Raw genomic sequence first — 24,820 nt, 5'->3', positions numbered from 1 at the left:
TTTTGATTTCCAGCTGTGATATATACTTTTAGGCAATTACTGTGAATGCAAAGTGATTTTGTTCAAACTGAATATCTAAAAGCAGTCATAGCACAGTGCACCCTTAATAATGTCAGATATCGGCACCTTTGTTGAACAGTGAGCTGTGCATTTAAAATGTTTTCTTCGAACCTTTAAAGGAGTATAGACACCAAATTCTGGTTGCATGTTTTCTTCTTCTTAATTATGCATAAGACATGACTACACATGGATTGCCAAGAAGTGGTATTCGCCTACAACTGCTAAATAATTTATAACTGAATTTTTTCTCATCTGTTATGGTTTCGGTTTCAGCAGATGAGCAATGGCTATGACGTTAAAGGTCCATGTAGTTCACATGAATCATAAGAAAAACTGCGATATCATCGCTGCTTCTTCACTCACTGTGTTCCTGCTCTTGAGGAAGGCTGGCTTTAGTGTTGTAGTAAATTAAAATGATGAAGCATCGATTTTATCGCAGTTTTTCTCGTATTTCACGTGAACTATACGAAACTTTGACCTCGTAGCCATTGCTCGCGTGTTGAAACCAAAACCGAAACTGTTGAGAGAAGAAATTCAATTATAAATTATTTAGTGGCCATAGGCAAATACTACGTGGTGATCCATGTGTAGGAATGTCTTACACATCCTTACAAAGAAGAAAACACGCAACGAAAAGTTTGTCTATACTTCTTTAGAGGTCACATACTTTTTCATAGTCTGGTCTTGCTGCTTTGACACCTTTCAATTTAATGACTTATTCAGGGATATGAAACTTTTGATCAGCTTTTGTATTTGTACTTCAGGCAGTTTTCTTGTTTCTGCTTAATTTATTCAGAAATAGAGTGTCTCGGGACACCTCATCTTGTGATCTTGTGCACAGATTTATGATAGTGGCACCCACCAAGCAGCAGATGCGCTGCCAGACATGGATTCGTCGCCATGTGCCCTATGACAGTCCCATTGTGGTAGCAGACGTCACTTCAATGTACACTGCCATCTGCATCATGGGCCAGCGGGCACCAAACCTTATGTCGGAACTAACTGACACCTCACTCACCTCAAAAGACTTTCCTCTCTTCACATGGAAAGTGAGTGGTATGGTGCCTAGTTTTTGCATGCACTGCTGAGTGATCTTTCTTTTCTTGTTGGCACAGCTGGAAGCGAGTAGCAAAAGTAGGGAAATAAGGATTATTTTCAATGTGCTATTGCTTTATTTCATTCAGAAAACATGCACTCAGTTTTGGTTGTGAAACGTGAATTAGCTTGACCTTTATGATGCTACCTTCATGACTGCACTCGCTTTGTAGTGAGGATACAGTGGTAGAAAACGAGGCCTAAGATCTGTTCACAGATAGTTCATTTGTAATGCTATGCGGGGTAAAGATTTTTACAGGGGCATGATGTAACAGGTGCCAATGGGGACTTACCAGTTATGGTCAGTGTGGTCATTACCTGCGTGGTGCTCACACAGCTGCAGTCAGTGTATGTGCATTGTGTCGCATTGCTGCGATAAATTTTCAGTGGCCTAGTGAAAAGTTCAGACTGCTTGTAAATAATTTTATTTGCCATCTGTGCTCATAGTGGCTGTGATTTCATTGATTGAAGCTAGTTCATGGAAGGGCCTTGATTGCTTCAAGCATGATTTATTGACTGAGTTGCTGGCATTTTATCCTAGAAGTAAAAGAAGTGCATGTATTTTGCTGAATTGAACTGTAATTGTGGAGATAAAAGAGTGGGGCCAGCAAACATACTGTTATGCACATTATACATAGCAATTCTTACTATAAGATTGTGCAGTAAAGCTGCTAATTTTGTTGATACTATATAGGAGTCCAGGCTAATGGCTCCGCCCATTGCTGTGAATACTTGGTCACTCCACCGCAGATGTCTACTTTGAGTAATTGGTGGCACACACTGGACACCTGAGAGTGAAATTTCTTGGTGCCTCTTTGAGCGTTAAACTGCAGCCAGGCAGCGAGTGTAGTGGACAGAGTTGAGCTGGTCTACTCCTATCATGGTGTGGCTTGAAATTTAAACTCTCTACTTCACAAAAATGGCCATCTACTTCCATGTCCTTGTAAAGCTTGTGTTCTATGGCATATTTGGTCCACATGGCATGGTGTGTTATTCATGAACAAGTGTCATAATTTCCAGAAGCATGGGTCATGACTTGTGTGCAACACGCACTGATAGTGATATTTTCTAGAGTTATAGCTGCTGGGTGCAGACCGCAGTGACAGTGTTATGCTTTTTCATGTATTTGTGTTGCTATTTCAGGAGCTTGACATTGGCTTGGCGAGTGGAATAAAAGTTTTCCACATGACTCATACTGGAGATAGAGGATGGGTTTTATATATACCTAATGAGGTATGGAACGTACAAGTAGCATGCTCTTCAACACATGCCATTCTTGGGATAGGACGTTTTATTTCTTTCAAGCACACAGACTATGTCTTGTTAAAGGCTGTTATTCAAAACTGATTTGGAATTATCCTGTACAGTTTGTTCTACAGCTTTTGTTTTGCTTCAGGGCATAAAAACCACACTTGGTGTTAATGCCATCGGATCTTTTTTCATTTATTTTTCTAAGACATTTGCTAGGTAGTAAGTAGTATGCAATAAGTAGTATTTGCAGTTTAAGAAAAGAAAAATTTTCTTGTAAAATGTAATGATATACCATGTTTGCATTTTTGTAACGTATGTTGCTCAACTTACAGGATGCCTAACATATTAATAGAGCAGTCATTCTTTACAGTTTGCTTTATCTGCAGTTCCTTAAATTACAGTCTGATCAGCCCTTCTGTCTGAAAGAAAAATATAACAGTGCTGTTACAAAAAGTGGCTTATAACGCTGCATTACCGTGTTGTTCTCATATTTCATAAATAAAGTGCATTCATTTGCTAGCTGTGAGCTGTAGTATAGAGGTAAAATATGTAAAGAATGTTTGTTGAGTGTATTGTTACAAAAAGCTCATAAAGTTTTGAAATCGAGTGTAGCGTAACGTTGTAGATAGAGCCTTTCCTACTACACCATGTTTCTTTTTTTTTTTTTCAGTATGCTCTTCATGTCTATGATCGAATCCTTGAAGTAGGGCAGAAATATGGCATTCAGCATGCTGGCTACTTTGCCATGCGAACACTTCGAATTGAGAAATTTTTTGCTTTCTGGGGAAAGGACCTGGATTGTACAACAACACCATTTGAATGTGGACGAGCCTTCAGGGTCAAGTTTGATGTAAGAAAATTTTAATCTCAGATTTTTCATTTTAAATGGTGCTCTGATGTGTTCCTATCACAGATAGTGACTTGAGATGGCCTTCTCTTAACTCTCATGAAGAAAACTAAATTTAATTGTCTGTACTTGGTTCACCAGGCACTTTTCACAAAGTATACCTGGTGAGCCAAGTACAGACTCTTTCTTTACTCCTCACACAAAGTAATGCGCAATACATTACTGTTGTGCTGCCACTCACAGTAGTATGCCTATCCATGCATGCATGAGGTAAAGTGCACTGTCATGTCGAATTGTGCCTCTGGTGACCAGTGCATTTGTAAGTCATAGGGAGGGTGTTTTGTTACTCTCGCATCACTCAGCATGCTCTGCACACTTGTTCCCGCTGCTTTTTTCTCTTCGTTGTGATTGATCTGACCATTTAAAAAAAAGAAAGGGCAACCTATTACGGTGTCTCAGTGGTCTCAAACCTTAAGCCTTAAACCTTGTATGGTTTAAATTAACCCAGAGCCCTTTATGACAGCATACTTCATAGCCCAGGTCTAGATTTTACAGTTAAGAATGCATTAATTGAATTTAATTAAAACATAGAAGCACAACTACAAAGCAGCATGTGAAAGCTCTAGTAGTTTGTATGTAACAAACAAAGCTCTCAGCAAATTGAAAGTGGTGAACGTTTATTCTGAAGTGTGATGCTGTTTAGTCATGTTATGTATCTGGGAGCACAACCTGGCATGTAGCCTGCACATTGCCGGTCATACTGTGTGTGGTGCTGTACTATTGCAGTGGAAAGAAACGCGAGCAACGCTTTGCCTACACGCTCCGTTAAAATTTCTTTTGATCAGGCTTTTACCTGGGCGGTTAGAAAAAGACATTAGAATCATCCTAGAATGCATCGTGGGCAACTCTAGCGTCTTTTTTATACCACCGAAGTACAAAAGCACAATGAAAAGAAATGCGAACCGTGGAGCACCTAGGCTCCTCTCTGTTTGCGTTTCTTTCCATCTCACCTGTGCGTTCACATATATTGTGTGGTTTAGCCTGTTGATTTTATTCTGCTAGTCAGTTAGGTTTGAAGACACTGGAATACAGGGTGGTTTGAAACTGACATGATAATGACTTGTTATATAGCTTTGGGACAGTTTAAGTTTAAAACAGGAGTTATCACGCAGCTCAGTTTTGTGGCTTGGGTTGTACATGTATGAAGTATTTGTCCTGCAGGTGCATAAAACTAAATTATTTTAAAGTTTTATTAATTTGCCTTTTCTATTTTTTAATTTATGTTTATCTATTGTTAATATTGCTACATGCTAGGGGGTTTTATTTATCTTAGGTACAGGGTGCCTGAGCCCAGCTTCATGGGCAGCTTGAGTCATTTAAGTTTTCGCCAGATTACGGCCACTTTCCATGACGCATGCTGTGTGATAATTAAAGGGACACTAAGATAACCTACTTCTGTCCGCAGTAAAAATCAATTCTGTGACTTTTTCTGGCAATGTTGATGTTTATCGGTCAGTAAAAGATACATTTGTTGCTGAGAAAATTGGATTTAAAAATTGTGACTTGTACTCTGAAGAGGACTAATGTTGTTTGGAATTGAATGGCAGTGTAGCCTAGCCTCAGAGATCCGCATGCTAAAAAATTGTCTCGGCACGCCACAGTTTGCGTGCGAAAGCAGCCGGTAATGGCGATATATTTAATTTCTTACCTTTTCTAGCTTTTAAAAGCTCTTGTTTTCAGTGAAAGTAGCGTCTTTGTCTTTATAATGCAGTAATTTATTCAGTAGATACGTCAGCTTAAATTTGTCTTCAGTACCCCTTTAAATTTTTGGTGTTGTCAAGGGTAATATAGGGTCCACCATTTAAGACAGCATTTTATGGGATAAACGACACTTTCCGATCGGTAGCCATAGGCTGACAAAATCACCAGTGATCTAGTTAACAGGATGGTGGTGGGTTGTAGCAGTGGCATGAGTAGCACGGCCAGTCCTCCTGCTCACCCGGCTTTCTACTTCGTCTGCTGCAGGCTGGTGCTTTGAACCTTGTGGGCTACTACTTACTCTGTATTTTGAGGCTGCCGCACCACTACTGCTGCAATCTGTGTATTGTAAATGTGACAGTGAAACCTCATTCCTCATGCAATCATGTCGAATGTCAATAAAGAGTTGATAAGTGTGTTTGAAGATCTTAAGAATGAAATCAAGGCAGACTTGAAAGCTTTCAAAGATTCTCTTAAACGAGGCATCCGCTCTGAGCAGACATAAAGACTAGCCTGAAATTTATAGACGAGAAGTATGATGATATTTAAATTCGATCTCAAAAAAGCTCTTGATGAAAATGAGCATCCACGAAAGACAAACAGAACATCACAAGAATGCTGTGGATGGCTGACAATTCAGACTAAAATGTGTGAGGAATGCGTAGTGCAGTGCGAGAAGTATTCAAACAGTGCTAAGTGCAAAGAAGTGACTAAGACATCTTGGCCTCACACCTTGACACTTGTCATTGCATACCTGTCCATGGAGACACATCTGTATTTAACATTGTAGCCCAGTTTGTTCTCTGGAAAAAACATGATGCTGTCCTTCAAAACGCAAAAAGCAAAAAGAACCTGTTTCACGATGACCTTCGATTGAAGACAAAGGCATCAGTGTACATAAATGAACACTTATGCTCTGATAGAAAACGTTTGTTGGCACAGGCAGTTGCCAAGGGAAGCAAGGCATATTAGAAATTTGTTTGGATCCGTGGAAAATTTGGATAAGAGCAAAGTGCTAAAAATTTCAGCTTTTGCGGATGTGAACAAAATGACTTGGGTAATTTCATTTAATCGAATGCCACCCTCTAACATGGACCCGTATCAATTGCTTGCTCCAGTGACATTAAAGCTTGCTCAGGAACACAGCCTCAGGGTTTTTCATTTAAACTGCCAACCTGTGAACAACAAGAATGACAAAATACGGGCACTTTTTGACTCCTTTAATTTTCCTTTGAAGTGGTACTAATGTTTACTGAGACGTGGTACCATGATGTAGCGAACTATTTGGTTATACATGGCTACACACACTTTGCTCTAAGTAGACCTAGCCGAAGTGGTGGCGGAATTTCAATCCAAGTTGTGAACCCTCGGTCAGTCACAGAGTTAAAGCAGTTTACTTTATCTACTGCAGACTATGAAATGCTGTCAGTTGAACATGACTGTGAAGTATTCACTGTGTTATACCGTCCCCCAGACGGCAGTATCGAAAAGTGCCTGCATGTGCTTGAAAGTCCCCTTGATTACATGTCCACCAGTCAACCCTCGTCATAGCTGGGGGCGTGAACAATGATATGCAGAGTCTCTGTCCCACAAGCAGAACTTATGTCCCTCTTTGATTCTTATGGGTTTTCAAACCTTATCAATGCGCCCACCCACGTAACCTGCTCTACGTCTTCCTCTCTGGATATCATGGCTACTAACTGTGAAATTTCCGACCACCGTCTAACATTCACCTTCATGTTTGCTTTGAACATTCATTGTGCCCTCCCAACAGTTTGCAGTAGCTATCAGCGCATAGATATAACTCTGGAACGCTTTCGAGCTGAAATGTGAACAGCTAGATGGAATGACGTGATGCGCTCAAACGACGCAAACGATTCGTACAACAAATTGGTTAAGTAAATTTTGTCTATGACAAATCCTTTTCGGTTCAACGCCATCACAAACAGAAAGCTAAAAAGCCGTGGATAATCCATGAGCTCTCCTGCACAAAATAAAGGTTAAAGAAAAACTGTTTACGCAGTTCGTTATATCACCTGACTCCTCGAAACTAGTGAAGTTTAAAAAATACTGTAATCATCTTAACTGAGAGCTATAAGTCATGAAATTTAATTACTACAACAATATATTCAGTTCAGTGCCTGGCAAAAATGCATGTGCAAATGGTATCAACTCAATAAACTCGTAAATCGGAACCCCAAACTCCTGTTACTGTCATTTCTTCTGATGTCAATAACAACAATAGCATCAGAAAAGTGAATGTAACTGCTAACGCACAATTCTGCGAAAAATGCTTAAATTGGCTATTTTTCGTGGAATCACGGGAAAGTAGGGGCCTTACTGTCAGTGCTAAACAGTATTTCTGGTCAATGGGTGTGCACTTTTTTTTGTGGCCCCATATAAAAATAGGACAGAGCTGTAAAGAACAAAAAGAAGTCATGTGCATTTAGCCTTGTGTCACTGGTACCATTTATTTAGTTCACTAGTGGAAATGGTTCCATCGCATTAGGTTGTTGTTATTCAAAATGTTTATTTTTTTCCTTCACAGAAATATAAAGAAGGAAATAAACAAACTTGATATTAGTGGAATGAACGCTATCGAAATCTGGGGCTGTTTTTTTAAAAATCAGATTTGGCATTGCTGGCATTGTTATTTCCCTGGAGGGTCTTTTACCACTTGTCATTTAACTCCAGGCTTGTGTTGTAAGTTGTTGGTACTCGTCTTGTCGCAGCAGAAAAAAGTATATACTAACTGTTAGCATGCACAAAAAAAATTAATATGGCAGCCACCACAAATGTCCGTAAAAGTAAACAGTGTGAGACACAAGAAAATATGAATGGAAACAGTAGTCTGTGCTGTCTACTTGTACATTCATGTGTCTCACACAGTTCACTTATATTGATTGTAACCAATGGTCTCATGTCAAAACTTTGCTGAATTTCACAAAAACAAACAAAAATGAGCCAAATGTTTACATGGCCACTAATGTCACGGGTCGTTCAGACGACGCGGGTCAAAGGTACGATGGGGGACCAGGACCACAGTAGCAGGCGCCAGAGACAGGTCAAGCGGTCGCGGCCGGGCTCACGAGCTGGTTCTGCCTATCTTCTACCTCTTCACCGTTGATCGGCACCCAGCTGGTTGAAGAAGACGTTAAGTGCAAAATGAGGGAATAATAATAACACACACGACACTGCTCCCCTCCCGAAAGGCGCATCGCCCTGATGCGCAGAGAGGGAAAATTAAGGTTGAAAAACGTGTACTGTTGGCTTCTTCCGCAAGTTGAGCGACGAGTTGAGCATCGGCGTGAGCGTAGACGTCTGGCTGGTGGGGCAGCATAGCGTCGAGCATGGTAACGACTTCCCGGACATGCACCAGGCGAAATGGCGAAAATCCGGTGGTTTCTTGAACTGCAGTGTTGTACGCAAAAGTTACGTACGGTAACACTTTGTCCCAGGTTCGGTGCTCGATGTCGACATACATTGAGAGCATGTCAGTCAAGGTCTTGTTAAGACGCTCGGTCAGTCTGTTTGTCTGCGGGTGGTATGCGGTAGTTTTGCGGTGGGTGGTGTGGCTTAAACTCAGTATCTGTGAGATAAGTTGTGACATAAATGCGGCACCACGATCAGTGATAAGGACCTCGGGGGCACCGTGTCGAAGAACGACGGAATCGACGAAAAACTTTGCCACATCCCAAGCCGTTGATGAGGGCAGAGCGCATGATTCGGCATACCGCGTGAGGTAGTCCGTCGCAACAACGATCCATCGGTTGCCCGATTGCGACGTTGGAAAAGGTCCGAGTAGGTCCATACCGATCTTCTGGAATGGACTGAGCGGGGGAATGATGGGGTGAAGGTGTCCCGCAGGCTTCACGGGTGGAGTCTTGCGCCGTTGACACTCGCGGCAGGTCCTGGTGTAATGGCGGACGGTCTTGTCAAGTTGTGGCCAATAGTACTTGGAACGTACTCGCGCGAGCGTTCGACTGAACCCCAAGTGTCCCGAGGAGGGGTCATCATGAGACGCTTCTATAATTTCATCGCGTAGGTCAGTGGGCACAACTAAAAGCCAAGACCTTGGGCTCAGGGCAAAGTTCTTCTTATAAAGTACATTGTCTCGAAGGCATAAATTGCGTACTACGCGTACAAAAGGACGAGGAACTACGCCTCCTTGACCCTCCAAATGTGAGATCACGTCGCGAAGGTCGGGGTCGAGTCGCTGCCGCGCCGCCATATCGTCGGTACTTAGAGCTCCTAAGATGATGTCAAAGTTGTCGTCCGTATCAGCAGGCGCGGATTCAACTGGAGCGCGGGAAAGGCAGTCAGTATCAGTGTGTCTGCGACCAGACTTATAGACAATCGTAGCGTCGAATTCTTGCAGTCAAAGGGCCCACCACGCAAGTCGGCCTGCAGGGTCCCTTAGATTTTTCAGCCAGCACAGAGAGTGGTGGTCTGTTACCACCTGGAATGGGCGTCCATACAGATAGGGCCTGAACTTTGTGATCGCCCAAATTACTGTGAAGCATTCTTTTTCGGTGGTCGAGTAATTGGTTTCCGCCTTCGACAAAACACGACTGGTGTATGTGATGACACGTTCGATGCCATTCTGGTGCTGGATCAAGACGGCCCCGAGGCCCGTGTTACTAGCGTCAGTGTGTACTTCTGTCACGGCGTCCTGATCAAAATGGCCTAGGACAGGCGAAGCCTGCAGGAGTCGTTTTAGATGGTCAGATGCAAGCTGCTCTTCTCTAGACCACAGGAATGGGACAGACTCCTTCGTGAGGCGGGTAAGTGGCGATATCCGAAAAGTTAAGAACAAAGCATCTGTAGTAAGCGCAGAGGCCCAGGAACCTCCACACGGCGTTTTTGTCCAATGGTGTCGGGAAGGAAGCGACGGCGACTGTTTTATCGGGATCGGGACGGACGCCCTCATGATTGACGACGTGACCCAGAAATTTCAGTTCATCATAGGCAAACTGGCACTTCGTAGGCTTGAGGGTTAGGCCGGCGTTTCTGATAGCCTGCAGGACTGCTTTTAAGCGAACAAGATGTTCTTGAAACATGCTGGAAAAAATGACCACATCATCAAGGTAGACAAGGCATGTTTACCATTTGAGGCTGGTGAGCACAGTGTCCATAACGCGCTGGAAGGTCGCTGGAGCAGTACAGAGTCCGAAGGGCATCACCTTGAACTCGTACAGTCCATCCGGGGTGATGAAAGCCGTCTTTTCTCTGTCGCACTCACCGACTTCTATCTGCCGATACCCACTTTTAAGGTCGATGGATGAAAAGTAACGGGCATGGCGCAGGTCGTCAAGCACGTCATCGATGCGCGGAAGTGGATATACGTCTTTCTTCGTGACTCTGTTGAGGCGCCAGTAGTCAACACAAAAGCGAAGGGTGCCGCCTTTTTTCTTCAGCAGCACCACCGGAGCAGCCCAAGGGCTGTGAGATGGTTGGATAATGTCATCGGCCAACATTTCGCGCACTTGATGTTGTATCGTTTCACGTTCTTTTAGCGAAACCCGATAAGGTTGCTGACGAACAGGATGGACATCGTCATCGGTAATTATTCTGTGTTTTGCTATTGGCGTCTGGTGAACCCCGGCTGACGTAGATAAGCGGTTGTGGAACTCACCGAGCAGAGCGAGGAGCTCGTCTCTCTCCTGAGCAGAGAGTTGCGGGGCAATGCTGACACCTAAGGGAGGCATCGAGGGTTGGGGATGAGGCGGACAAGGAGCCGCAGAGAGGGTCTTAGCAGCGACAGGGGTGCTGAGGCGTTCGATGAGGCCGATTACTGTGCCCTTGGTGAGGTGCTGCGGAACGCCGCAAAAATTGGTGACGAGGACTTGGGCACAGCCAGAGTGAAGCCGCGTGACACCTCTAGCAACACCAACACCCCTGTCAAGAAGTAGCTGCACACTGCCTTCAAGAAGAACTTCGCCAGAGGCAACCGGTGTGGACTCGACCAGCAGAAACATACTTGAGTCAGGCGGCAAAGTGACGTGGTCCGCTAAGATGCGCGCCTCGGAGAACGTCGGCTCGGAGCTCGGCGGGTCAAAGGAAGGTCGACGAAGGGTGAGGCGGCAGTCGGCGAGGTCGATAACAGCGCCAAACTCGCTCAGAAAATCCATACCGAGAATAATATCTCTCAAGCAGCGCTGCAAGATGACGAAAGTAACGGGGCACGTGAGACCGTTAATCTCTACACGAGAAGTGCAGTGGCTGACTGGGGTGACGAGGTGGCCTCCGGCGGTTCGGATTTGTGGGCCATCCCACTGCGTGAGTACCTTGCGAAGGCGCGGGACAGCTCCCCACTCACAACGGAGTAGTCGGCGCCGGTGTCGACGAGGGCCGTCGTGGCGTGGCCGTCGATAAGTACGCGAAGATTATTGTACACCGGGCAAGCAGAAGTGGCGAAAGCATCGGCGGATAGGTTGTCGTCGGTAGGTGAGGGGGAGCGGGACGTCGTACGAGGAGGCTTTTTTACAGATTCGTGGTCGGCAACGCCACCTCCAGGCGTCGCCGGACTTAGTTTTCCCGACGGGGAGAAAGGCTTCCGCGGCGGTCGCGAAGAGGGGAATCCAGCCGGCGCGGCGGCGGCGAGCGAAACGCACGACGAGAAGGCCGCTCAGGTGGTGGGGAATGACGCAAAAATTCCTCAATTTCACGAGGCTGCTCGCCGTATTTGGGACGGGGCGCATCTCGCCGGAATCCGCGAAGACCGAGCTCCCGGTAAGGGCAGCAACGATAGATATGTCCAGCCTCCCCGCAGTGGAAACATAGCGGACGGTCATTGGCAGTCCTCCACGCGTCGGCTTTGCTTGGTCGACGCTGTTGGAAACGAGGGGTGTCGGCAGGCGCAGGAGACGGTGGTGACTGTGGAGCAGGAGACGGGCGGCCGACCATTGGCGGCGACGAACGACGGACGACGGAGGCGTACGTCACAGTAGGCTGTGCAGGCGGAGGGGTGACGGAGCAGCGAGGATGAAGTGCACGTTGCACTTCTTCTCGGACGACCTCTGTGAGAGGGGACGAAGATGTGTAATCGATGGGTGGCAGATACTTTCGAAGTTCCTCCCTGACAACTTCGCGGACGACCTCGCGTAGGTGGATGGCATCGACAGGGTAAGCCGCCGGGTGGTCAGCGAAAAGGCTGGAAGTATTGGAAACTCCAGCAAGTCGACGGTAATGATCGGCCCTGGCTGCGAGGGCACGCTCGATGTTAGTCGCTTCGGCGATAAACTCGGCCACGGTTGTGGGAGGAGCCCGAACGAGGCTGCCAAAAATGTCGGACTTGATGCCTCGCTTAAGAAAGCGCACCTTCTTTTCCTCGGTGGCACGGGGGTCGGCTCGGGCACTATGCCGCAACACGTCTTCCACGAAACTAGTGACGGTTTCATCGGGGCCCTGGAACCTGGTTTGCAGGAGGTTTTCTGCGTGTTGACAGCGATGCTGGTTTGCGAAAGTGTTTCGCAGCTGAGTCTTGCAGGTATCCCACGATGTAAGGGTGTGCTCGTGGTTCTCGTACCAGTGACGGGCAGTGCCCTCAAGGCAGATATATAAGTTCTGCTGGCAATGTTCCGCAGTCCAGCCGTTGTGGCGGGCCACGCGTTCATAGTGTTGAAGCCAATCGTCGATGTCGTCGGAGGCTTCGCCACGGAACGGGACAGCGGAACGAGGAGCGACGGGGAGGTAAACCATAGCAGGTGGGGGCGAAGAATCGGTCAGCTGGCCTTGGCTCACGGTGGACCGAGCCATGTGCAGTGCTGGCACGGACCTTATGGTAAAATGCGGCAAGAGGCTGAATTCGGGGCTGAGTCTTTGAAGTCGCCGACTGGCACGGATCTCGTCCTCCTCAGCAGAGGGGCGGCAGCCAAGGCTGGGAATGGGACTCTGTGAAGCGGGAGGTAGGGGATGACGTTGCATAAGATGGCACCTCCACCAGAATGTCACGGGGCGTTCAGACGACACGGGTTGAAGGCACGATGGGGGACCAGGACCACAGTAGCAGGCGCCAGAGACAGGTCAAGCGGTCGCGGCCGGGCTCACGAGCAGGTTCTGCCGATCTTCTACCTCTTCACCGTCGATCGGCACCCAGCTGGTTGAAGAAGACGTTAAGTGCAAAATGAGGGAATAATAATAACACACACGACAATATGTAAGATGCTGTTGTTTAACTTAATTAATGTTTACATCTTATTTTTTCCTTGAAAAGGCTGTTTATATTTGTCTTGCTCACAGCAATGACATGCGGATGCTTTTCTGCTTGTGGGTTGGGGCAGTGCAATTTCAGACTGTTTGAATGTCTGCACTTTCTATTTTATATTGTGCCTTTGGATCATGCCTTTGTTCTTTGCAGTACATGGTCTGCTTTTGAGTTAAAGTGATGGCATGGTCAAGTTAAAGCCTAAAGTTGAAGTTTCTTTTAAACTGCTGTACCTGTACTTGCTTTTATTCTTGTTTATAGAAAGATTTCCTTGGCAAGGAAGCTCTGCTGAAGCAGAAGGAAGCAGGTGTGACACGACGGTATGTGCAGCTACTTCTTAAGGAGCATGATCCTGACTATGACCCATGGCCCTGGGGTGGAGAGCCTATATTGTTTGAGGACCGCTGCATAGGCATGACTTCCACTACTTGCTATGGCTTTACACTTGGTGGACAGGTAGGACTTCTTAACCAACTTTCTGGTGGAATGCTCATTTTTTCTGCAGTGTGATGTTTTTGAAAAGAACCAAGAGTGACATATTTATGGATGGATGCCAGTACATATTAATTGGAAAATGTGTCGGAGCAATTTCCTATGTGTGTTTTCATTTAAGTTGAACTGGGTTACAGTTGAACTTTAGTATATACTGATATTTACTCGAATCTAAATTAGCCTCGATTGTTGGCCTACCTTGAAAAATTTTGAAGCCAAGAAAAAAAATTAGCAGACAGTTTAGCATGGCTAATTGTTGAATATCGTTTAGTGGCGCTAGTTACGCTGGGCACTTAAGGTCCTTACGTGCTAAAGGCATTTTGCCTAAAGGTTTTTACCACAAAGGCCTTCTGCCTAAATGTCTTTACCTGGAAGGCATTTACCATGAAGGCCTTCACCCTCAAGGCCTTTACCATAAGGCTTTTACCCTAAAGGCCTTTGGGTAAAGACCTAAAGGCCTTCACCTGCCAGATGTGTCGACCTGGCAGGCCCCGAAGACATTTACCATGAAGACCTTTACCATGAAGGCGCATTTACCATGAAGGCGCAGTAATGGCATTGGTGGAACCACATCCTGAAATCTAATCCGACCTGTAGGTCTTGAATCCAGTGTTTTCGTAAAAACTGTTAAAGGTGCACTAAAGATGAATCTGAACTCGTCTTTTTACCGCGGGAACTCGATCTACACGTTCCGAGCATTCTTAGAAAATTAAAATTATTGTCCTGTGTGGCTAATTTCCCTAATTTAAATCAGATTAAACGTCCCGGCTCCCGCCTTTTTTTTGAACTCAACGCTGAAGGTAGGAGGAGTCAACCAACACGTAGATTGCCTTTCAGCCAGTCTCGTGGCGGCTTCGCTTTCGCTTTTATTTAGTTTTATAGGTTTCCGTGAATAAATAATTTTAGTTGCAGACAACATAGCCGCAAATTAGGCCCGCGGAAATAAAAATACACGTGGACTCTTTGATTTACGTATCACTACACCGATGGCCGAGCAACAAGTCGCCACAGTACTGGCTGAAAGGCACTCCACGTGTTGGTTGACTCTTCCTACCTTCAGTGTTGAGTTAAAAAACAAAAAAGGTGGGAGCCGGAATGTTTAATTTGATTTAAATTAGGGAAATCGGCCATACAGGGCAATAATTCGAAGTTTCTAAGAATGCTCAGAACGTGTAGATCGAGTTCCCACGGTAAATAGACGAGTTCAGATTCCTCTTTAGTGCACCTTTAACTTAGATTCGAGAAAATGCTGTAGCAAGTTTTATTCTGCCCAAAGCTGTGTATATATTATATTTTTTTTATTATTGGGCAAGGCTCTGCAGTTTTAGTTGGTACAAAACCTCTGCATGTTGTACATAAACATAAGCAGCCATTCTGAGAGCTAGAAAAAGAAACCTGCGCTCAGACAGTTCTTGTGATTCGTCTACATATTTTTGTAGACAAAAGTTAGTGGAACCTGGAAGTGGTGTTCAGAGCACATTGTTTCATTCTAGTCAGCCTGTCTAACTGTTGATGTCTTTAGTCCACTTTGCTTGTGGCCATGGGTGTGCTTGCGAACATGAGAATGGAAACTCATCAGCGAAAGCAGACTTGAGTTTCATGACTTAGGAGGGTAGATATGTAGGCCAGTTGGTGAGACATCAGGAGGCTATACACCACAGCAGACACAGGACAGAGGGAGGTGATGACACTGGGTGGTACTTGCAACTAAGATTTTATTGAAAAGCTTCATGGCTTTTATAGACAGAGGCACGTGTCGTCTTGCAATCAGTTCGCCTGCGATAAGGCTCGGGAAAATATACCGTGCGCCGGGGGCACAAAGGGGTCAGGCGCAGGTTATCCCAAATCGCAACGCCGGGTTTACGCCGTCCGTTCGCTGTAACCGATCAGCAGGGCTTAATAACGATCGTTATACGTGCGATTTTGTGCCATTGAAACAATGTATATTTTGACGGTTGCGCAGGTCTTGTTCGTTATAAGCGAAAGTTCGTATTAAGTGGGGCCATTATATGTGGGCTCGACTGTATTAAATTTTTTTTAGTCAGCCATACAAGGTACAGGTCTCTCCAATATGAAAGGAAACAAAGTTTGAGCATGCAATTAATGATTACTCTATAACTATGTGTGACAAGCGCATTTTTTCCTTTTTCCGAACTACGGTAGTTTTCCTCTTGGTGTATAATATCCTAAAGTGATTTCCAGCTTTAGTAGAGAAGTACCAAAAAAAAATTGTATTTTTCTGCAAACCAGTTGCTCCTTAATATTGGAGAAACTTGTACAGTGTCTTTCATTAGTCTACCGTATCCAGTTGGTACATTTTCTGCAGGTCATGTAAGGTATTTTTTGCTGTTGTGTTATCCTTAGAAATTGTAGGAGGAGTGTGGTAACTTCCTTGCCCTTTTTTAAAACTAAGGCTTTCATGGAGGTCGACAGCAAAATGCAAAAATTTTATATGCTGTGTTGGAGCCCATACAAGGCCATTCCTAGGCTGTAAGAAGTGAACAATGTAGTATGAATATTATTGGAGCTTTTTTTTTTTCACTCAGTTTGTAAAAATTTTTGCTGTTGTGGAAAATGAGGAAGAGGAGAATGGAAGAGGAGGAACATTAGCCTAATGTAGCACTAGATTACTGAATCTGTTTCTTTTGTCAACCTTCTTAGACTTAATGTTTGTTATCTTGGTTAAGGTGAACATCACAAAATTTTCTTCAGTCTGTACTTTTTGGTTGTATTTACGTCAGGCTTGTCAGTCACACTTTTGCATGATTTCCGACAGAGTGAAATATGTGTAAATAAGCACTCACCTTTCTAATATATATACATTTTTATATGTCTAAGCCTAGGCATGCGTTTAAGAAATCTGACTGGTGTGAGCTTGTTGCAGACATATGGTAGGACAGCGGCACTGTGCCTTCATTTTATGGCACGCATTTTGTGCTACTTGAATCCCTAAGGTTGTTGATCTTGCAGGTCTGCCTGGGCTTTGTGGAGAACAAGGATGAAAACGGTGTAGCACAAGTGCTCACAAATGACTTTATCTTGAAGAACGAGTTTTATGTTGATATTGCGGGTCACAAGTTTGCAGCTCGAGCCAACATACACTCACCATCATTGGCTTACCAGGTCACCACCCCTGACCGGCTCTACCTAGCAACAAGATGAATGTCTCTGTACAAGTGGTCAGGTGTGTCTCTAGTTGTGCTGCTCTGTTGAAATGGCGACTGAAAAAAAAATCAGCTACTGCAACTACGAATTGCCTATGCTGAGTAGTTGTTCAAAATGTATGATGCTACAGCAGGATACACTGCATCAACTTTAGGCAGCATTTTATTGATTAACTTATGCTATTTATTTATTTTGTTAATATAATGAACTGTGCTTAGTGTGACGACTAGAGAGTAGACTTTAGACAAATGCATTTTTTTTTTCTGTGGCATTCGATTGTGCCACCCATTTGATCCACACTCGCTTCAAAATTACTTTCATCATTGTTGTGTTGCATATATAGACCAACAATGTGTTTATAAACATAGAGAGCGCTCTCGAATGTCGAAGCCTATTGTAGCTTGCCGGGGGCATCATCTGCGCAATCATCTGCCAAAGCGGTATTCAGATGGGATATTGCGGCACGGACGGATGTGAAGTGGAGGTTCACAAAGTCACTGAAGAGCCAAAGTCTGTGTCAGTTCTCAGTCTCACAGTTCATACGGGCAGCGGGGGGGGGGAGCCACTGAGAGGGATGAGCAAAGCGGGCGGGTGGGCTGCGGAGGCAGAATGGGAAGGGTCGAAGAGAAAAGAAGGGGTCAGAACAGTACCTCATGGTGATGGAGAAGTGGGGCTGTGCTGGTCTCAGGACAGTAGAGGCAAAAAAAAAAAAAAAACCAAGACAATGGGGGGGGGGGGGGGGGGGAAACAGAACAGATGCGCAAAAGGAAGGGAGGTAAGAGAAACCCAAAGAGAGGAAGCAAACTCAGAAAGACGGCAGCGAGCTGCACCCAACACATGCCACCGAAGGCAAAGCGCCACCACATCTCCCAGCAAGACAGGCACTGAACTTTTTGGCTGAATGAACAGCCCCTGCTTTGCTCCGGTAGCCGCCGGAAGAAAACTGGAAGCTGTGTCGCCACACGGCCTCACGAAGGTGTGATGTGTGCGCAGTCGCTCTCACTTCACAATGCACCTATGGTTCCATTGCCTGCATGAATACCTCTTCAGGTGTGCATTTCGCTTTCATTCCCTTACCATGCCGTTTGAGAACTGCCCTTCATGTACAGCTGTCTAGATTGAATTGCTCTTAGTGAGCAAATGCAGCGCATGAGGCAGCATGTCGATCTGCACAAGAAGCTTGTGCAATTCAAAGAGACACCCAGCATATCAAGCACCTGTTGGGGTTATGTCTGGCATCACAACACTCATTTATCGCAATGTTTTAAAAAGATACCAGCTTCGAAACGACTGCATACTTTTTGATGCTGCCCTTAAAAGTACACGCCAGTGGTTAGCAAGCAGCCGCCTTTATAGGTACCCTGTGAAATTATTTTAGAATACTTTAGAAAGCTTTGTTTGCATATGTTTCTATAAGCCCCATTCCCGCCTGATAGCCCACCCGGTAGTGACTCCTGCACACAAGTACCATGAAATGACATTTCATACTTGCACATTTTGTTCTAGGATGCACTCGGCTTTTGTTTACGAAGGGACGCCATCATAGGTGCGTTGTGAAATTAGAAAAAGGCTCTGAAAGCTTTTGTTTACATGTATTCCTATGGGATGTAACCCCAGCTGTTGCCCCCAGCTGGCGATAGCAGCGCCACTGCATCTTGCTTATGCCGCAGATCAGTTTTGGTCTATATCGTAGACTGTAAACTGAGGGTTGTCTGTCTTGGAAAGCTGCATTGTGTGTCGAGAGGCATAGCATTTGTACACTGCATTTGTGGCCCACACCCACTTCACGAGCACTTTAAAGGAATGATTGCATAGTGGTACCTTCGTGGCTGTCACTGGTATACATTTTACACGGTAGGATAAGTGCCCCATAAATTCCTCTGGTGCCCAATACACACCTTTTTGCTGTCTGGAGATCTAGTCTCTAGTGATGACTAAGAAAACAAACTTGCATTTTTTTTCCTTGCTTTCTGACGTGCTTTGTTCTTAGCCAAGATATTCTCTTGTTATGCGTTGATAGCTGTTTGGTCTCACCTATTTGGAGAAGAGTGCAGGATCATAATGAGCGAGATGTGGAGGCAGCTTAGTCTTGTATGCATGCTAAGCTATCCGCTGTGTATTTTCAGCATTTTTGCAGTTTGAAATATTTGGTAGTGAGACAGCTTGTTAAATGTATCCTACACCACTTTATTAATAAACGTGTAAACTGTATACTAAAATTGTTAGTGTTAATGAAACCCTTACATGCATGTTAAAATATGAGAAAATAATACACAGCTACTATAACATGCTTTTTTTATTTACTGCATAAATTTAGCATTCTGTAACTGTGTATTTAGGATATTTTAAACTAATTCAAAGAAATGTAACTTGGGTATGATTCTTCATACTCATATAGTCTTTTGGATGAAAGTGGCTGTGAACTAGTTTTTAATGTGCAAACACACCGTGAGTTTGTAAAAGCAATACCTGGTGAACACAAAAACACAACTCAAATGCATCGAAATGTGTAAACTAGAGTGCTGTGTTTAGAAGCTAGAAACAATTGCCTCAGTCATGTAGCAATTTTTTTTTACAACTTTTGACTTGCAAAACTTGTGAAGAAGTTCCATACTGAATCTTTTTTTTGTACAGCAGTTTGTGAGAGCAGTGTGCTGTATAAATTGTAAAAATATGAAGCATTCACAAGCTGATTCCACAGCAGTTTAATGCATGATAGTGATCAACACAAAAAATTGCAAATTGTTTTTACTTCATTTGTGAGGTATGCAGCATTATGTGGTCAGTCAGCTGTGGAAGGAAACCAACATGTGAATTTAGATCTCTAGTGCTTGTGTCTTTGAATGATAATTTGGGCATAAGGTGAATAAATGACTCTGACATATTGGTATGACGCTGTTTTTATTGGTTTATGATGCATGGTTCTCTTAGCACAGTATTAAATAACACAAGAAGGTAAATATATTTATTTAAACTGTTGTGTTGTTGCAATTTCTTTTCAACTACACTTACATAGTAAATGAAAGAAGAAAAAAAACTGATGTCTCTGAGAACATTGCAAAACATTCTATTTCACTTGCAGTTTTAAATGAACTGGTCATTAGCCAAATAAATTGTTTCTGACATGTTACTTATTCTTACACTGACCTAATACTGTCAGAAAAATTGAAGAGGGAGGCAATAAGCATGGTACACCGTCTTGTTTTTGTATCGGCTGAAGAGACTGTGGTATAGAGCTAAAGCTGCTTCTGAAAATATGTGCTGCTACATTTTGTCTGAGGTAAGCTACAACACATGTACTAAGCTCTTTACAATGAACGAGAGGGGACCTGCTATGCAGACATCTATCTCCCGAGGTAAATGCCAAGAAATGTTAATTTACAGCTTCTTTTAATGATTATTTATGCCGCCAGTGATGCTGAATACTAGGAGATCCCAATTTCACAGTACTAGATATGTGAATGATAGGATTATGCTGAAGTCATTATTTAACATTCTAGCCTAAACATGTCTCAACAGGGACACCATATTATTTATCTTGTCAGTGCACCTAAACTGGGACACGCAAACATTCATATCGGTTTTCTTATGGGGTCTTGTTAGTTACAATGACAGCAAGTGAATGCAGCAACTTTGCAGTGAGGGCCCTAGCTGTGCTTGCGTTTATAGATTTGGAGCTAACATCCATACAAGGGAAGAAAAACATTGGGGTGGTACATACACACATGCACGCACATTGTGGTTTAACATAGGAACACTTCTTTTTTTTTTTAACCTTTATGTTACAGTGCACACTTACTGCTGGGTTGACTCCATAATCATCTTTGGCGAGTCCACTTGGTCACACGGTGCAGCAGAGTTCGGCCCAGGGGCTGGTATTGCCTCGTGAGGCATCACTCTCAAGCGTGCTGGCAACACAGCTGCCAGCTCTGGCAGTGACGAAGTTCTCCTTAGCAGTGGCTGCGTGTCCTTTGTGACGGTCATTTCGGTTGCTTGCAAGTCAGTGCTTGGGTTTTCGGAAGCTGAGCTGGTGAAAGTAGGGTGTCTCGGGCCACGTGACTGGGCTGGCTTTATGGACTCAAGTAGTGGTTCAACCCAAGCTTTCGTACTGGGTTCCGGCATCAGTGCATCACTGCAGGACTTTGCAGGGACCTTTCTCGCTGTTACTTTTTCGGGCGACCGTTCACTTGACTCCAGGCCCGAAGCTGGGATGTTACCACTGCCATCATTGAGGTGTTGGTACTTGGCTGCAGTGTGCAGCATGCGGCGAACCTTTGTTCGTGAAGGAGTTGCACAGGAGCATGCCCCTGCACACTGGCAGCGTGCCTGAGACAGAGACTTGGGACTTGCCTGATCCCTTGCTGGACTAGAGAGACTGCAGTTAGGCTCGGCACTAGTTGTAGGTGCGCGCCGATCAAGAAGAGTGTGCACAAGGCCGCTGCTTGCAAGCAGGCTGCTGCTGCCACTGCTGCTGCCACTGCTGCTGCTGCTGCCGCCGCTGCTGTTGCTGCTGTGTACTGCTGGAACCGCGCCGTGCCGGTGGCGGGACGGCTGGCCACGACTAGAAGGCTCACAACGCAAGCCCAACTGCTTAGGATCGACAGATGTCGACTTATGCCTGCGCTGGGGAGCACGCTCAAAGACGGTCACAGGGGGCAGGATCACTCTGAGCAGGTGGGTTGCCTTGGACGAGGACGATGACCGTCGTCGGTCACTCGAGGCCCCACTTCCCTGGCGGGAGGGGCATTGCAATTCATCTGGTACGTAGGCTGCATTCTCAATTCCCCTTCCCAGGCGATGAGAGGGGGCACTCGCGCTTGCACTGTGGTGGCTGGGATTGGGATTTGAGCTGACGGGCACTGCAGAGCGAGCTTCGACAATTGCACTGTAGGCTGGAGGGGGTGGCATGTAGAATTTGATCACATCTTCGTAGGACGGTGGAGGATCATAAAGAGGAGTCCCATTGAGGCCAAATGGGTGCCTCCCTTGACCAACAGAACCTGCGTCACTGTCTGAAAAGAATGCATGCTGAGCATTAGTTCTCCTGCTGAAGAGGAATATCAAATTTCAGAATCAGCTGTGTAAAAAGTTATGCAGCAGGCAGAAAGCAAAGCGTATCATAAGCTCAGTATGTGCTCATGTTTGCTGCTTTCTTTCTTTGTCCTATGCATTTTGCTGCTTTTTGTTACCATGTTTGTGTCTCTTCCTTATTGTCCCATCTGTCGTGCTGTTATTTATGTGTCATGAACCAACTGACCCGGCTAATTCCACTCCTGGGTCTTAAAGTTAGTTTAGAGTGCTTGTTATGCAGCAGTTGCAAGGTGGATTTCCTGATTATATTTGTTGCAGTGTAAGTGCATCTCCAAATCAACTCACATTTAGGCATACTTGCACATAATTTGACTAATGCAAGAATGCACATGGACAACATAACAAAACACAAAGTATTATTCCCCTATGCCTGCTGTGGCCTCAAAGATTATTGGCTTTGGCTTCTTTCTGAATGCATATACTTATTACATGCTTATTAGGCATCCTCTACAGTGAATGAGCTATAGTAGGACTCGAAAAAGTTGAATGGTGGTGGTAGCTGCGGCTAAAGCCCCTCAATGAACTAAAAGTAATGACATTTCCTCCTCCCTCCTCCCTCCTCCTCCTCCTCCTCCTCCTCCTCCTCCTATGCCGGCGCTGCTTTTCGGCCCCTCCTGGGCACCGACGGTGGCGGCACCTAAGCCGGGGGAAGCTAGCGGACGCTTCCAATGCTCACGGTTTGGCACACAGTGCGCCCGAATCATTTGTTTGTTGCATTTTCTGCCTTTGATTCGGCCGCAGTGAGGTCATAGCATGGGAGATTAAAAAATTATAGTTACCCAAACAACTTCCCGACCTATGTTGCACTGCTTTATCGGAACTTTTTGTATTGCGGTCGCTTAGATTGCTGTGCACATGGTGGAAGTGGCGTGCGCAAGCTCGCTCGCGGCGTAGCAGTAAACATCCCCGGAGTGTTACTTTTCGCCTGGCGTCTTTTGCCCATCTTATTCAAAATTTAACTCCGCCAACAGGAACTGGAACGACATGTGACTAGACGTGCGGCCTCGGCTTTATATGAACAGATGGCGGTGTAATGCTGCCATAATATATAGTCTTCTCTCAAAAGTGCGTTTGCTCGTGCATTCGGCTCTGAGTAGCCGCATACTGATCTCAATTTTAAATTTTTTTAGTGCAGGAAAGCGTAGCGATTATTTCCGTATTACTATACCACGGGCACCTCGAAGGCTAACGTTAAGAGCATCTACTAACGGTAGTCCCTTATGTTTGCTTGTAAATAGGCGAATACGATGTCCCAGTTGCGCATTGTAACAGGTTGTGACCAGAATATTTATGTAGGGTTAATTGTTTGGGTTGATTAACAGCAATCATAAAAGGGCTTTAAATGCTGCTTCGTGTGCAATTACAGCGCTGCATGACTCACTAGAATGTTGTTTAGGTGATTGTCATCTTGAGCGAGCGTCCGCAATAATGGCTTGTAAGAGGACATTGTCTTCCCTCGTGCAATTTCCATGCATGACACGCAGCAGCCTGGACTATTGCAGCGAATTAATTTCTTTCGGTCGAAGCAGCGTATAAAAAAAATCAAGCGTTGAAAAACCAAAACTCGAATTTACTCAATCCTGTTTGAAGCAAACACATTGTTTGTTTAGGAAGTTGTTTGAAGGGAAAATTGAAAATACAAGGAGAAAATGTACGCAACCATGTTTATTGGAGCCCCTCGCTTGCATTCTCAAGTACTATCCATGCAGATATGGATTACTGCACCTAGGCACAGTAATGACCTATTTTGGTATGAACACTGCCAGAACAAATATGGTCAACATGAATGCTAGACCTGAACCGCGAGCAGCATGAACACCGGTGGCTTCAACTGTGAGACCCGCCCCTTTGGTATCGAGTTCGTGAGCGAAGGAGTCAAACTGCAACAAAGCAAATATGTTCAGCCATGCGTGCAAAAGGAAAGCTAGACCTGCACCGCGAGCAGCATAAACAGCGTCACTCAAACAGCGAGAACCACCTCTTTAGTATCGAGTTCTTGAGCGAAGGAGTCCAACTGCAACAAAAATACATCCAGCGATGCGTGCAACGCGAAAGCTAGACCTGCACCACGAGCAGCGTAAACGGCGGAGCTCAAACAACATGAAGCGCAAGTTTCGAGTCGAGCCCGCGAACGAGACAGACTACCACCAATCCAGTACGCCAAGTAATGCGTGCAACATGAAAGCTACACCTGCAGGACGTAGCAGAGCTAGCAGCGTGAACTGTGGGGCTAAGTCAACGAGAAGCACGGCTTTCATAGCCTGCGAGCGAATGAATCCATCTACAACCATGCCAAACGGAATAACTACGAAGAAAGACTGCAGTCGCTTGTGCTTCACACGAAATCCTCCGAAAAAGCGCAACTGACAACTGAAGAACGGCCGCTCACAAGGCAAAGACGCGGATCCTGCACATTATCGAAGTTTTTAGGCGGCGGATCCTATGTAGCCAAACGTTTCGGCAAGCCACACTGCTTTTTCTGGATGGAATGACGAAAAACATTTTTCCCACTGCTTTCTTGGTTGTTGCACCCGCACGCGCAACAGAAGGTCGGTGTCGACGCTGAGCGTAGACACCGTCAAAGCTGGAGAAACGCTTCCCGCCAAAGCTCAGTTGCACAAAAAGAAAACAAAGCGTGATTACTATCCCTGACAATGGTGCCGGCGTCTGCTGTGGAGCCAAAAAGCGCGCGCTAACATGTGACCACGGCGCCTCGGCCAATGGGAGGCTCGATTATCCGGCGGAGCACTAGGAGAGGAGGGAAGCCGGAAATTTCAAAGATATTGCTTCATTGAGGGGCTTTAGCTGTGGCAATGAAATTAGTGCAGTCTAAAAGGACTAAAAGTATGCAAAGC

The 24,820-nt window shown here is 45.1% G+C and overlaps 2 protein-coding genes across 7 annotated transcripts in view; one reads left to right on the top strand and one right to left on the bottom strand.

Moving 5' to 3' along the window:
• The window catches only part of LOC144114295 (pyruvate dehydrogenase phosphatase regulatory subunit, mitochondrial), a 95,655-nt gene extending 78,061 nt beyond the window's left edge, over window positions 1-17,594 (top strand). For 3 of the 5 annotated variants that reach the window (XM_077647927.1, XM_077647926.1, XM_077647928.1), the window contains 5 exons: window positions 902-1,109; window positions 2,299-2,388; window positions 3,077-3,256; window positions 13,479-13,673; window positions 16,680-17,594. In XM_077647927.1, the coding sequence (XP_077504053.1) occupies window positions 902-1,109; window positions 2,299-2,388; window positions 3,077-3,256; window positions 13,479-13,673; window positions 16,680-16,871 (865 nt within the window). In that variant the 3' untranslated portion in view covers window positions 16,872-17,594. Of the gene's footprint in view, window positions 1-856; window positions 1,110-2,298; window positions 2,389-3,076; window positions 3,257-13,478; window positions 13,674-16,679 lie in introns of all 5 variants that reach the window. The other 2 variants (XM_077647925.1, XM_077647929.1) reach the window with 1 other exon arrangement.
• A 1,969-nt stretch (window positions 17,595-19,563) lies between these two features.
• Culd (CUB and LDLa domain) overlaps window positions 19,564-24,820 on the bottom strand; it is a 124,100-nt gene continuing 118,843 nt past the window's right edge. Inside the window, exon 12 of one of the 2 annotated variants that reach the window (XM_077647924.1) lies at window positions 19,564-21,886. In XM_077647924.1, the coding sequence (XP_077504050.1) occupies window positions 20,670-21,886 (1,217 nt within the window). In that variant the 3' untranslated portion in view covers window positions 19,564-20,669. The remainder of the gene's footprint in view (window positions 21,887-24,820) is intronic. The other variant, XM_077647923.1, reaches the window with a different exon arrangement.

This window comes from Amblyomma americanum, chromosome 1 (genome assembly GCF_052857255.1).
Source record: "Amblyomma americanum isolate KBUSLIRL-KWMA chromosome 1, ASM5285725v1, whole genome shotgun sequence".
Classification (NCBI taxonomy): domain Eukaryota; kingdom Metazoa; phylum Arthropoda; class Arachnida; order Ixodida; family Ixodidae; genus Amblyomma; species Amblyomma americanum.
Note: the sequence above shows the minus strand (reverse complement) of the source record. Positions and strands in the feature narration are given on the sequence as shown.